At 35.8% G+C, this 14,404-nt stretch overlaps 1 protein-coding gene across 2 annotated transcripts in view; it reads left to right on the top strand.

The window, feature by feature from the left end:
* Window positions 1–10,567: 10,567 nt before the first annotated feature.
* Window positions 10,568–14,404, top strand: part of LOC138369874 (uncharacterized) — a 5,830-nt gene continuing 1,993 nt past the window's right edge. Inside the window, exons 1-4 of one of the 2 annotated variants that reach the window (XM_069333623.1) lie at window positions 10,568–10,736; window positions 11,060–11,334; window positions 12,991–13,153; window positions 13,806–13,912. In XM_069333623.1, coding sequence (XP_069189724.1) covers window positions 10,721–10,736; window positions 11,060–11,334; window positions 12,991–13,153; window positions 13,806–13,912 — 561 coding nt within the window. In that variant the 5' untranslated portion in view covers window positions 10,568–10,720. Of the gene's footprint in view, window positions 10,737–10,953; window positions 11,335–12,990; window positions 13,154–13,805; window positions 13,913–14,404 lie in introns of those variants that run through there. The other variant, XM_069333622.1, reaches the window with a different exon arrangement.

Raw genomic sequence — 14,404 nt, 5'->3', positions numbered from 1 at the left:
GTAACTAGCTCATCAAGATTGTAACTTGCTTAGCTAAATGAATTGTGGGGTTCAGTCCCTGAGCCCATTATGTGCCTCTGTAACCCTTTCCACTACCGCCCACAAGATGGGTATGGGGTGCATAATAAATGAACTAAACTAACTTTAAGGCATCCTGAAAGAAAGCTTGGAGGGCTTGAAAAATTGCAGAACGAAGCCGTGAGGATAATCCTTGGGTGCCCTCGTACCACAAAGATACTTAATATGAGAAAGGAACTTAATATTCCGAGCGTTGTTTATCGTGTTACTGAAAATAACTGTCAAATTGGTATAAAAATGCTTAGGCTAGCTCATCCTAACCCTTGCACAGAAGCCCTCCAGAATTTCTTTATTGAATGTTGAAAACAACCCTCAAGTTGACTATTTCCGTAACAGCATGCACTCCTGTATGCTAATCCCCACAATCACCAAGCCCACCCGAGTCACTCAAACATCTGCCACTACCCTGGATCACCTTTGGACTAATATAACAGCTCCCCTTACATCTGGGGTAATTTATGACAGAACAACTGACCACTATCCTACTTTCCTCATAGCAAACATTGACACATCACCACCAGAAACCAAAAAACTTTCATTCAGGCTACATAGTGAATCAGCTTTAGGCAATCTCTCTAATGCACTTCACAATATTAACTGGGAATCTGAATTTAATAATTCACAGGATATAAACTCATCAACTAACCTCTTTCTCTACAAAACTCTAAGCCTCTACAACACTCACTGTCCCCTCCTTACCAAACAAGTAACTGATAAAAGAAAAAATAACCCGTGGCTCACAAGTGGCATAATTAAATCAATCAACAAAAAACATGAATACGAAAAGAAATTTAGGAGTGGCCTAATTCCAATGGAAGTAGTTAAAAGGTACTCGTCAGTGCTTACCAGTATCATAAGAAAAGCAAAACTTTCATACTATGAGACTAGATTCAAAGAAGCAAAAGGCAACATGAAAAGCACATGGAATACCATCTCTAACATCCTGGGAACTAAACAACACTCCCACAACCAGATAACACTCTCTAAGGATGGCCTTACACTGTCATCTGACTTAGAAATGGCGAATGAATTTAATAGCTTCTTTTCATCGATTGGTGCTAACCTTGCAAGTAAAATCCCACAGAGTCAGACACATATCAACACATATCTCTCAGGCAGCTATCCAAACTCTCTTCTCCTCTCACCAGTCAGCCCGTCAGATGTTGTGTCCATCATACATTCACTAAAAACCAAAGCTGGGAACATCAGTGAAATCCCATCCATTGTATACAAGAGCGCCTCCCATATGCCCTTGCACCACCTATAGCTCTGCTGTTCAACAAATCCCTTGAGTGTCATACCTTCCCTGATATATATCCTTAAAAACGCAAGAGTAACGCCAGTTCATAGAGGAGGTAGTGGATTATGTTGCATCTCTGCTTGCCTTGATGACTGAAAGAAAGCTTAAAGGGCTTGAAAACTTGTAGAACGAAGCCTTGAAGATAATCCTTGGATGTCCCTAGTACCACAAAGATACTTAACATGAGGAAGGAACTTAATATTAACTTAATAATAGAATATGAGTGCATATTCTACTGCATTACTATTTGTAATGATCCTCATATTGTGCTTCAGTAATCCAATGTATAACCCTGAGATGTTTTCCTAATTGTACTTAGGATTCCTTGTTCATTATTGTGTATTGTTCTGATCTGCTTTTGTGTCGAAAATTCTTGCATCGTACCTGTAAACAATTTTTTGACAATTTTACTGTAATTATCCTACTTAAAATCATCTGTACCTGTAAAGTAAAGCTGTAATGTACCTGTTAAACACTTTTTATCAATTTTACATTTAATTATTTCTCTAAAACTCTGTTTAAGAATTTGCTCAAAGATTAGTTTAAGGACTTGCCCGAAACGCTATATATGCAAGCTAGTGGTTTTACAAGATTATAATTCTAACTTAAGCTCTATGTTGTCTCTTAACCCCCAATGTACGTTCTTGTATATATATAAATAAATAAAATAAATAAATAACGAGGGATCGAGGCATTAATGCGCAGTACGTGCTTCCCTCATCTGTGACGTCACAGCGCCATCTGACGACAGCATAAACACAGGCGGCCATTTTATGTTCCACCAAGATTAAAAAAAAAAAAAAAATTTTGCCCCGAGGGGCGAGTTTATTGGGCAGCGCCCAATGTGTTCGCAATAGAATGTTCTACAAGAACATGTATAAAATAAGTGACACAGAGATTATTGATGTGTGTATTTGTGTGGGTGATTATAAATATGTATGTGTATGTATATATGTATACGTATATATATATATATGTACATGTATGTATGACAGTGTGTACATGTATATATAACATTAATAATTTTGTAACTAGCGTCAAAAATTGTTATTTGCTTAGCTAAACAAACTAGAGAGTTCAGTTCCTGAACCCATTATGTGCCTCTGTAATCCTTTACACCACCGCCCACGGGATGGGTATGGGGTGCATAATAAAGAAAGAAATTGAAATAATAAGGGTATGAAATGTATCAACATAAAACATTAATGTTAGTGGCCATCAGGTAAAATCAGGTTATTATTTGTAAAGAATTTAAATGAGTTAAACTAAATACAAACTTAATATGTTTTGCTAACGCAAAAATATATTCCCGAGGTATTGTAATTGCAAATAAATATTTAATACAATTATTTGTATCATTTTTTTTATTTTAGATTTCCGTATTGCTTGATAATATATAATAGCGTTTAAATAATGCTAGCGCTGGACATTCTTTAGGCTCGTTGCATGTTGTGGTAGTCGCCGCCATTTTAAAACCGTGTCGAGAGGGACTGCTGTTGGCTTATCCACAAAATCCTGCTGCATCTTCAATAGTTAAGGTAACTGTTTTCTTTTATTTGCTCTTAGACATGTGTAGTATATATATAAGCTTGTGGTGGTAGGCTGGATGGTGTGTTGATGGTCCTGGCTGGAGGTGTGTTGATGGTGGTGTTGTGTTGATGGCCCTGGAGGCGTGTTGATGGCCCTGGAGGTGTGTTGGTGGCCCTGGAGGTGTGTTGGTGGCCCTGGAGGTGTGTTGGTGGCCCTGGCTGGAGGTGTATTGATGGTGGTGTTGTGTTGATGGCCCTGGAGGCGTGTTGATGGCCCTGGAGGTGTGTTGGTGGCCCTGGAGGTGTGTTGGTGGCCCTGGAGGTGTGTTGGTGGCCCTGGCTGGAGGTGTGTTGATGGTGGTGTTGTGTTGATGGCCCTGGAGGCGTGTTGATGGCCCTGGAGGTGTGTTGGTGGCCCTGGAGGTGTGTTGGTGGCCCTGGAGGTGTGTTGGTGGCCCTGGCTGGAGGTGTGTTGATGGTGGTGTTGTGTTGATGGCCCTGGAGGCGTGTTGATTGCCCTGGATGTGTGTTGGTGGCCCTGGAGGTGTGTTGGTGGCCCTGGAGGTGTGTTGGTGGCCCTGGCTGGAGGTGTGTTGATGGTGGTGTTGTGTTGATGGCCCTGGAGGCGTGTTGATGGCCCTGGAGGTGTGTTGGTGGCCCTGGCTGGAGGTGTGTTGATGGTGGTGTTGTGTTGATGGCCCTGGAGGCGTGTTGATGGCCCTGGAGGTGTGTTGGTGGCCCTGGAGGTGTGTTGGTTGCCCTGGAGGTGTGTTGGTGGCCCTGGAGGTGTGTTGGTGGCCCTGGCTGGAGGTGTATTGATGGTGGTGTTGTGTTGATGGCCCTGGAGGCGTGTTGATGGCCCTGGAGGTGTGTTGGTGGCCCTGGAGGTGTGTTGGTGGCCCTGGAGGTGTGTTGGTAGTCCTGGCTGGAGGTGTGTTGATGGTGGTGTTGTGTTGATGGCCCTGGAGGCGTGTTGATGGCCCTGGAGGTGTGTTGGTGGCCCTGGAGGTGTGTTGGTGGCCCTGGAGGTGTGTTGGTGGCCCTGGCTGGAGGTGTGTTGATGGTGGTGTTGTGTTGATGGCCCTGGAGGCGTGTTGATGGCCCTGGAGGTGTGTTGGTGGCCCTGGAGGTGTGTTGGTGGCCCTGGCTGGAGGTGTGTTGATGGTGGTGTTGTGTTGATGGCCCTGGAGGCGTGTTGATGGCCCTGGAGGTGTGTTGGTGGCCCTGGAGGTGTGTTGGTGGCCCTGGAGGTGTGTTGGTGGCCCTGGCTGGAGGTGTGTTGATGGTGGTGTTGTGTTGATGGCCCTGGAGGCGTGTTGATGGCCCTGGAGGTGTGTTGGTGGCCCTGGAGGTGTGTTGGTTGCCCTGGAGGTGTGTTGGTGGCCCTGGAGGTGTGTTGGTGGCCCTGGAGGTGTGTTGATGGCCCTGGAGGCGTGTTGATGGCCCTGGAGGTGTGTTGGTGGCCCTAGCTGGAGGTGTGTTGATGGCCCTATATATATATATATATATATATATATATATATATATATATATATATATATATATATATATATATATATATATATATATATATATATATATATATATATATATATTATGAATATCAGAGGTCCCAGGACATTGGACCCAGGACAATTATTGTGCATGTGTAGTATGTATATTTATGTAGTATATTTGGCATATTTTTTGGCATTTAGTTAATGCCAGTTAGTGGCATGTCTCTGCACCGTTTCCAGTTTGTTGATATGCTTTCTAAGATATGGGCACCATACAACTGCTGCATACTCCAACTTTGGTCTAACAAAAATTGTGAACAATTTCAAAATTTATGTTGAAGAAATCCTGTTTCCTAGTTCTGCATCTGTTTTGGTATAACACCTCCTTTTTTACTAGGCCTGCAATTATGAATGCCTTTATAACCAGCTAAGTTGTAGAGTTGGGTATAGTCTTTACTTAGCCAAGTTTCTGTTAAAATGAGGGTCTGTCTAATTACCACAAGCTACCACAAGCTACACAAGCTTCACAAAGCTTCCTGGTAATACGTTAGTAATGAATAAATATAATATGTTAGGTTAGGTTGACCTAACTTAACCTAACCGACGCTTGGATCGTCGACTTGATTTGGCGTCACCAGCTCTTTATTTTCGTCTAATTTCTTTATAAAAAGATACTTTTTCAGATTAAAATTATGTTTTCTCGTGTTGTACATTCAGCACCAACATTATAATGAGTAAATATATCATATTTATTCATTACTAACGTATTGCCAGGAAGCTGAGTGGTTAGGTCTCGATAAATTTCCTGGTATAATATTATTGTTTGCTATTCTCCATCTTAGACTAGGCAAGTTGAAGTCACCTAGGAAGATAATATGAGGTATCGAGTTCTCCATTTTGTTTATCTGTTCTGTGAATTCCTCGGCCATTGCATCTGGCGGTTTGTATATTAGAATAATCACTAAATTTATTTTCTCTATTTTTAATCCCAATACCTCTACCACCTCATTTGTAATGTTAAGGAGCTCCGAGCATACAAGGTCTTCCATAGTATACAGACCCACTCCTCCATGTGACCTAATTTTCCTATCACAGTTGTGTACTTTTCGAGACTACATTTCAAATATTCCCTAACATACATGGCTTCTCCCCCCGCTTTGTGTAAAATAGTTTAAATCCATTTATGGGACATTCAGCAAATAGTTCTCTATTTTTTACATTCATCAATGTTTCGGTACGTGCAATAGTATGTATTGTTTCATTGCAGATAACAGCATTTAAATTTTGTTTGTTTCTTAGACTTAGACTCGTACTACCAAGTTGCTGTTGGCAATTGGATAATTTTTTTATGAAGTCATTTGTTATTTTTTCCCCTATAGTAATTTATGCTTTTGATCTCAATTAGTTTTATATCCTAGCTTTTTAATTTTTTCCCCTTATATATTGCCATCTTATCTGTCTGCTTTACATGGCTTAAGCAGAGCCATGTCTGCTTAAGCCTTTGTTATTTTACTAATTTACCTGTTTTAATTATTATTTGTTTTCAAAGTTTAGTTTACCCCATTTTATTTGCTTTTTGCAGTACAGTACTTTACTAATAATCTTGTAATAGTAATTGGTAATGTAGCACTTGGCCTTTCTCCTTCAGAATGTATGCACACATTATAGAAAAAAGAAGAGAATACCACACAAGATGGCAGCGTATGTCACGGGCCAAAAAGCGACGCCTAAAAGAACAGGCGTCCCAGCGTGGCAAAAATGAAAATAGTGATGAGGTTGAGATTCAGTTGTTGAATCAGGATCCTTTGGCCAATGTTACAACAAACAGCATAGACGATGACCATGCTGCTTTGTCATCTAATTCAGAACCTAATATTGGTTGTGGAGCCAATGAAGATGCATCATCTCTGGAAAGTCAGAGAGAGAGAGATTGGACTTGGGACATGATTGATGAGCATGACCCAATATCATCAGAGTCAGAGAGCAGTGGTGATGAGGATGATAAATCATTATCAGATGTATTGTTAGTATGGGTTAATAAATATGGCATAACACACAATGCCATTGATAATTTATTAAAAAAATTGAGAAAACAGGGACATGCTGACTTGCCAAAAACAGCTCGTTCGTTACTGAATACAGTTAAACATATACCTACTGAGACTAAATCAGGCATGATGTATATCTACTTGGGGTTAGAGGAGGAAATGTTGAAAACTTTAAGGCTGTATCCTAAATCAACAATAAGAGATTTGGCAGAAATATCTTTAATTTGCAACATTGATGGTTTGCCAATATTTAGAAGTAAAAATGAAAGTTTATGGCCTGTTCTTTGTGCTATCAATAATGTCAAACCTATAAGAGTTTTCCCAGTAGTCCTCACATACGGAAGCTCTAAACCTAGTGATTTAGATTTTTTAAATGAATTCATTCAGGATTTGAAAAAAATTATGCACTATGGATTTAAAAATGATGACAAAACATTGCCAGTAAAACTAAAAGGAGTCATATGTGATGCCCCAGCAAAAGCAATGGTGAAGGCAATCAAACTCCACTCTGGCTACTTTGGGTGTGATAGATGTACCCAAGAGGGTGTTTGGAATGGAAGAATGACTTATCAACAAGTGAACAATTTACAACTCAGAACAGATGAAGATTTTCGTAATCAATCTAATTCTCAACATCACCATGGTAGATCACCATTCTGTGACTTAAATATAAATATGGTGAGTACTTTTCCCATAGACTATATGCATCAGATATGTCTTGGGGTTATGAAAAGGTTACTTCTTGCCTGGATACGAAATAAAAACGTAAAATTATGTGCTCGCCAAGTTGATGAAATTAGTCAGCGTCTAATTCAACTAACAAAATTTGTGCCTATGCACTTTGCACGTAAACCTCGAAGTCTTTCAGAGGTTGATAGATGGAAAGCGACTGAATACAGGCAACTCCTTCTCTACACCGGTAAGATTGTACTGAAGGGAATCTTACCCAAAGAATTGTATGACCATTTCCTGACTCTGAGTGTAGCCATTTCTATTCTTGTATCACCTAAATTGATTCAGTTAAATTACAGCCAATATGCACATGATCTTTTGCTGTACTTTGTGTTAAAGGCTCGTGAGCTGTATGGTAAGGATTTTTTAGTGTACAATGTACACTGCCTAACACACATATCCTCTGATGCCAAAGAGTTTGGTAGTTTGGACAGATGTTCAGCATTTCCATTTGAAAATTACCTGCAGCAGGTTAAGAATATGGTTCGATCAAGTAAAAACCCTCTTGTTCAAATTGCAAAGAGGCTGAAAGAGATGCAGCATGCTCAAAGGATTTATACACCAAATACAGAACATAAAATATATACCAAGGCACCAAACAATGCCTATTTGCTGAATAATGAAACTTGTTGCCAAGTTTTGGACACTGTCAGTGACACCGATGAAAATGGAGACAGCATGTTCCTTTGCAGGGTATATTCGAGAAGTATACCTCTCTTTGAGAAACCTTGTAACTCCAAATTAATTGGAGCATTTAAGGTTCTTACTAGGAATTCATCCATGAAGGTGATTCCAGCAAGAAAACTAAACCGCACAGGTATGATGATCGAGACAGAAAGCGCAAATACTTTTCTGTCAATACTACATGACTTATGACAAGTACGTATTTAAATACTGTATCCATGCTTTAATAATAGTTTGAACTAATATTGTAAGTTAATGAGATTCACAATTTTGTTTTTTATTAAAGCTATTATCTTTTGACCAATATTTACCTGTTTAAAAATCCCATTACCCTGTATTTCATGAAAATTATTAATATTTTGAGAGCACATTAATAGATAAAACTGTATTAAGCCTTTTAGTCCATACATGGCAGCTACTGTTTATACCAACCGAAAATCATTTACAAATGTGGCTAATCTATGATTGACATAATCAAGTAAATCTATTACCAACTTTATGCTAATTTCTTTTTTTGGGGAGAACAACCCTTAATAAGATTTTTCAATTTTGTAGATGACATCTGAAAAGCGGTATGCAGTGGTAGGCTTCAATGATCGTAGTGTGGATATCATCTCCACAACCTGGATTAAAAAATCTGATGATGTAAGCATTACTTTGAAACTAAAAAATTGCATATATTGAGTTGCTTTAAAAATATTCCAAATTAGTGCTAAAATTAGCATGTAACAGTTTATTTTGACTTTTCAGGAAACCATATTGTGCTGGTGGCCACGGAGCAGGCATACAGTTAGTGCCCAAAAGCACGAAAAGCCAGACACGACAAATTGGCGAGTGCATGTCGTATCAACAATCCTATCAACAACTGGTAGGTATTAAATTTATAATTATTAAGATTTAAGATACAAGACACCTATTCATTCATTCACCATAACTTTAACACTGCAGACAAAAACAGCATTATAATTATATTTTAATCACAAGATGGGTTTCCTCATAGCTACTTAAGACTTTTGTGCCCCAGTTATAAGTTCCAAATCATGTACGTTGTTTTATTAAACATCTCTTTAGGAAGCTGATTTAAGTTATTTCTTAGTGTTCACTACTCTACTAGGTAACGATAAATATATATCTCGCTGATATATTACTAATTATATTCAATTATTACAGATGATTTTGACGTTGCAAAACGAAGATGCTTAGCTGCGGAAGACACTTCAAATGTCGAAACTGAAGACGATATGGGCTATCCTCGACAACGAAAAAGGAAACCATGCTTCAAATATGAAGAAGAGAATTCCGAGAATAACAAACGTAAGCATTGATAACCTACTACAGTAATTTAAAAAAAATTTGCAACTTGAAAAATGCCATTCAATACATTAAACAATTTAAATAATTTCAGGCAATCATCACTCGTCTCAATCCAAGAAGAAGTGTTCGCCATCTTCATATGAGAATACACCTTCAAAAGAAATAAGTCCTCCGCAAATACCATATTATTCTGGTATATTAAGTGAATGTAAGGATTAGTAGTAAATAACATTAAAAGTTCTAAATTGATATTTAACCATGCTTCCTTTGGTTATTTATGCTTTTGGTTTAAAAAAAACTAAAAACTGCTCTAAACTTAGTTCTTGCTGTTTTTTTTTTTTTTTTTTTTTTTTTTAATTCCTTCTGGAAGTACTAGAAGCTTTGAGTAATTTTTATGCTTATCTGGAATTTCTGTATAGAAATATGTGTTTATTTCTAATTGTTTAATATTAAGTATATTATTCTTTTATGTGCATATGGGGTCTAGTGAACTTTTCCCACTTTGTCTAGCAGGTGCTTTTCACTTGTCACAGTTCAGGGAAATTTTGGTTTTCCTTTGATCTAGTCACTAGAAACAAGCAGGTTTGTTATTACTTTTCTTTTTGTTTGTCCCTTACGTGTTAATTTGTCCTTTATCTTACCTTTACCTTACGTGTTAATTTGTCCCTTACCTTAAGTTAATTAACTCCTTTTCAGCTAATAGAACAGTCCTACAAAAGCCGTCTCCAGTGAAGACTACACTTCACAATACACCTTCAACGCCATCAGTATTTCCTCATGAAGGTAATAAGTTAATTTTTAAAATGTGTATTTCATGTTGACCCCCACCTCTCTCATGTTAGTTCAAACTATATTAAAGTCTTTAAAATATTATTTGGTTAACGAGTGTTTGAAATAAACATAACTACTTTTCAGCTAATAGAACAGTCCTACAAAAGCAGTCTCCAGTGAAGACTACACTTCACAATACACCGTTGACGCCATCAGTATTTCTTCATGAAGGTAATAAGTAATTATTTAAAATATATATCATGTTGACCCACTCTCTCATGTTGACCCTCATTCTCTCTCTCATGTTGACCTCCCTTTTCTCATGTTGAAATTTGTTTTGTTAATTTTGTTCTGTCACCTCTTCTTATTCTGTGTGTATGTGTCTGTCTGTCTCTGTATGTCTCTCTATCTTTCTTTTTCTTTATTTATTTCTTTCTTTTCTTTTTTCTTCTCTTCTCATGTTGGCCCTCCTCTCTCCCATGATAACCCCCCCCCCCCCTCTCTGATGTTGGCTCACCCTCTTTCTGATGTTGGGTAGTTTAAATGTGATGTAGACATATAGTATAACTTATAATATTAGTATGCAGTAGTAAAAGCTCATGAAATTTGTTGATTATACAGTACAGTAGTTAGATTTTAATAGCTAAATCTTGCAATCTTAAAGACAATGAGCTGGTCACGCCAAGTACTTCAGTCGTTAGGACTCCAAGGTCAAGGAATTTATTCGACCCAAAGTCACCAGACAAGAACGATGGGAGTTTGAAAGAAATGATGCAGAATATGAGTAAGTTTTGAAAGTTTAATTAATTTATTATGTAGCCTATAACCTATATGTACCCTATGGGTGATAGGCATAAGTTTCATGTTGAAGTAGACTGCAAACTGAGCAGGTTAGATTGCTGAATTTGCTTCCAATTATATAAGCAGTTTCATAATTACTAAGAAATTATCCCATTATCTATCACATCAGTCATAGCCTACTTTTTGGGTGCTTTCTCAGTGTCAGTTATTTTAAAATATACTTTATAATGCTTTTATTTTAAATGTACATTCAAGATATGTAATATAATAGCATGTACACTTTCTATATACTGTATAAATTTCCAGGTAACATGTTGCAGGCCATATACACTGAAGTGAATGAACTGAAAAGTGATGTGAATGAACTGAAAAGTGATGTGAATGAACTGAAAAGTGATGTGAATGAACTGAAAAGTGATGTGAATGAACTGAAAAGTGATGTGAAGATATTGAAAGCAACTTTGACTACAAAAGAAACAGACAAGATCATAGAAGATCTAATACCAAATCCTATTGCTGCAGAAGGTGATCTTAATGTTCTCAATAGGAAGTTAGCGGAATCGAGTTTCAGAACAAAATTTGTAAGTGGTATTTTAACAGTAATGTTTCCTTCAATTTTTCATCTTAAATATTACAGATATTTGCTAATTTTCTAATTAAATTTTTTTGATAGTTCATGCAGAAAAGATAAAATTGCTAAATAATAAGAATAATGATATAATCTTGTTTATATAGGATAGGATAAAATATAACACTTACGTATTTGTAAATTATGTAATATTAACACAGAGTCTTTCACACTCTCCTGAGTGCTTTCTCAAGGTCTTGAGTGTATGGTTAGGATGAGGCTTACATTTCAACGACTATATTTCTCTTGCTAATTTTGTTAGTCGTTGAGATGTATCTCTTCATAACACACACACTTATCTGCTTGATGGGGGTCTGGGAGTTCTTCTACTCCCCAAGCCCGGCCCGAGGCTAGGCTTGACTTGAGAACTTTGGTCTAGTGCTTGGTGATTGTGGGGATTATCATAGAGGATTACATGCTGTTATGGAAACAGTCAACTAGAGGGTTATTTTGTAGACCCAGGTCAATATTGAAATCACCTCCTAGAATGATGTGATTTTTGTTGAGATGTTATTTATGATAAGATGCCTTATCATAAGTTATGATATATATATATATATATATATATATATATATATATATATATATATATATATATATATATATATATATATATATATATATATATATATATATATATATATATGTGTGTGTTTCATTGAATATGACCGCATATTCTGTATTTATTATTTTCTGGTTTAGGGCTTCTATCCCTCTAACTATTTTCTTAGCATCAGGGCTTATTTGAAATAGGAGTTCTCCAAAACTCATTTTCGTACTTTTAAGGTGAAGAAAAGAAGTGATTTACTATAGAGTGTATTACACTTATTTATATAATTTGCACGACGTTTCGAACCTCCATGGTTCATTCTCAAGTGAACAGATCTTGCAATACTAGTTTCACCTCACATTTATCCCTTATGTATCCCCCCATGTTTTCACCTTCATTGTATTATCACCTGACCCAGTGCGGGTATAAAATCAACTAGTATTGTAAGATCTGTTCACTTGAGAATGAACCATGGAGGTTTGAAACGTCGCGCAAATTATATAAATAAGTGTAATACACTCTATAGTAAATCACTTCTTTTCTTCACCTTAAAAGTACGAAAATGAGTTTTGGAGAACTCCTATTTCAATTAAGCCCTGATGCTAAGAAAATAGTTAGAGGGATAGAAGCCCTAAACCAGAAAATAATAAATACAGAATATGCGGTCATATTCAATGAAACATGTTTGAAAGAAAACCTGCTGCCAGTATACACCAATATATATATATATATATATATATATATATATATATATATATATATATATATATATATATATATATATATATATAGATATATATATAGATATATATATAGATATATATATAGATATAGATATATATATATATATATATATATATATATATATATATATATATATATATATATATATATATATATATATATATATATATATAATATATGTATACATACACATACATACACATACATACATACATACATACATACATACATACATACATACATACATACATACATACATACATACATACATATATCAAAATTACTAGTGTACTACATTTTTGTTGTTGCTTTTAGGTGTTGCTTTTAACCAGTGTACGTGGGTCTGATTGTGCAACTACGGTTCGAAGAATGATGAAGAAGATAGGAACAAACGGCCTTTGGTCATTATACAGCCTAAAAGGACAAAAGAAGAAATTAGCATTTCTAGAAAAACAAGAACTATATAATGTTATTTTAAGTAAGTAACAAAAAAATTAAATAATTTTTTTTTATTTAAAATTCACTAAAAAATTAAAATTTTAAGTTCAAATTAAGTGTACATTAAGTATAAATGATTATATTTCTATCACTTGCTCTTAAGATTGTTTCATTTAATAGAGGTTGGTCATAATTGTTCTCTGCTGCTAGTACTGTAGAACTGACTGACTTAGCTATGGGAAAATGTAAACTTAATTGGTTTATCCTTTACAGTATTTTGCAGTTTATTTCATGATCCTGTGGTTAATACTTGCATAAATAGTAGATTGCAAAATGCATTTTTATATCATTAGTATTAAATAATAATAATAATGTAAATAATTGACTTTTAAACAACGTACAATTCATTGGTCGGTGAGATTATATTAGTAATATTTTTTCATTCTTGCAAAGCCTCAATAAAGCCGTTAACATGTTAATATAAACTTGATCACCTTCCACTTTTTTTCTCATGTGCTACCTACATGTACGGAACCTTATTCCTAAATGCATATCTTGTTCTGAAACTTGTCTTTTATATGTTGTGTATCACCATCTCTGGAGAGTTTTATCTGATGTGTAAATTACTTTTAATTTTACAGAATATTATTGTTATACAGAATTTGTTATATAAATAACTGTTAATTTTACAGAATCATCTATCAACGCACATCCGCAAGTTAAGGTGGAAGACGTGACCTTTCAAATTTCTGAAGTACTTAAACATGCTCCAAACAGGCCTGGTGGATCTAGGTACAAGGTAAAATAATTTAAATTTTTTTTGTTTTCACTAATTATCTGTTTATATATATATATATATATATATATATATATATATATATATATATATATATATATATATATATATATATATATATATATATATCGTACCTAGTAGCCAGAACACACTTCTCAGCCTACAATGCAAGGCCTGATTTGCCTAATAAGCCAAGTTTTCATGAAATAATTGTTTTTCGATTACCTAACCTAACTTTTTCGGCTATCTAACGCAACCTAACCTATAAAGATAGGTTAGGTTAGGTAGGGTTGGTTAGGTTCGGTCATATATCTACGTTAATTTTACCTCCAATAAAAAAAATTGACCTCATATATAATGAAATGGGTAGCTTTATCTTTTCATAAGAAAAAAATTAGAGAAAATATATTAATTCATGAAAACTTGGCTTATTAGGCAAATCGGGCCTTGCATAGTAGGCTGAGAAGTGCATTCTGGCTACTAAGTACGACATAT

Source organism: Procambarus clarkii, chromosome 30 (assembly GCF_040958095.1).
Source record: "Procambarus clarkii isolate CNS0578487 chromosome 30, FALCON_Pclarkii_2.0, whole genome shotgun sequence".
Taxonomy (NCBI): domain Eukaryota; kingdom Metazoa; phylum Arthropoda; class Malacostraca; order Decapoda; family Cambaridae; genus Procambarus; species Procambarus clarkii.
Note: the sequence above shows the minus strand (reverse complement) of the source record. Positions and strands in the feature narration are given on the sequence as shown.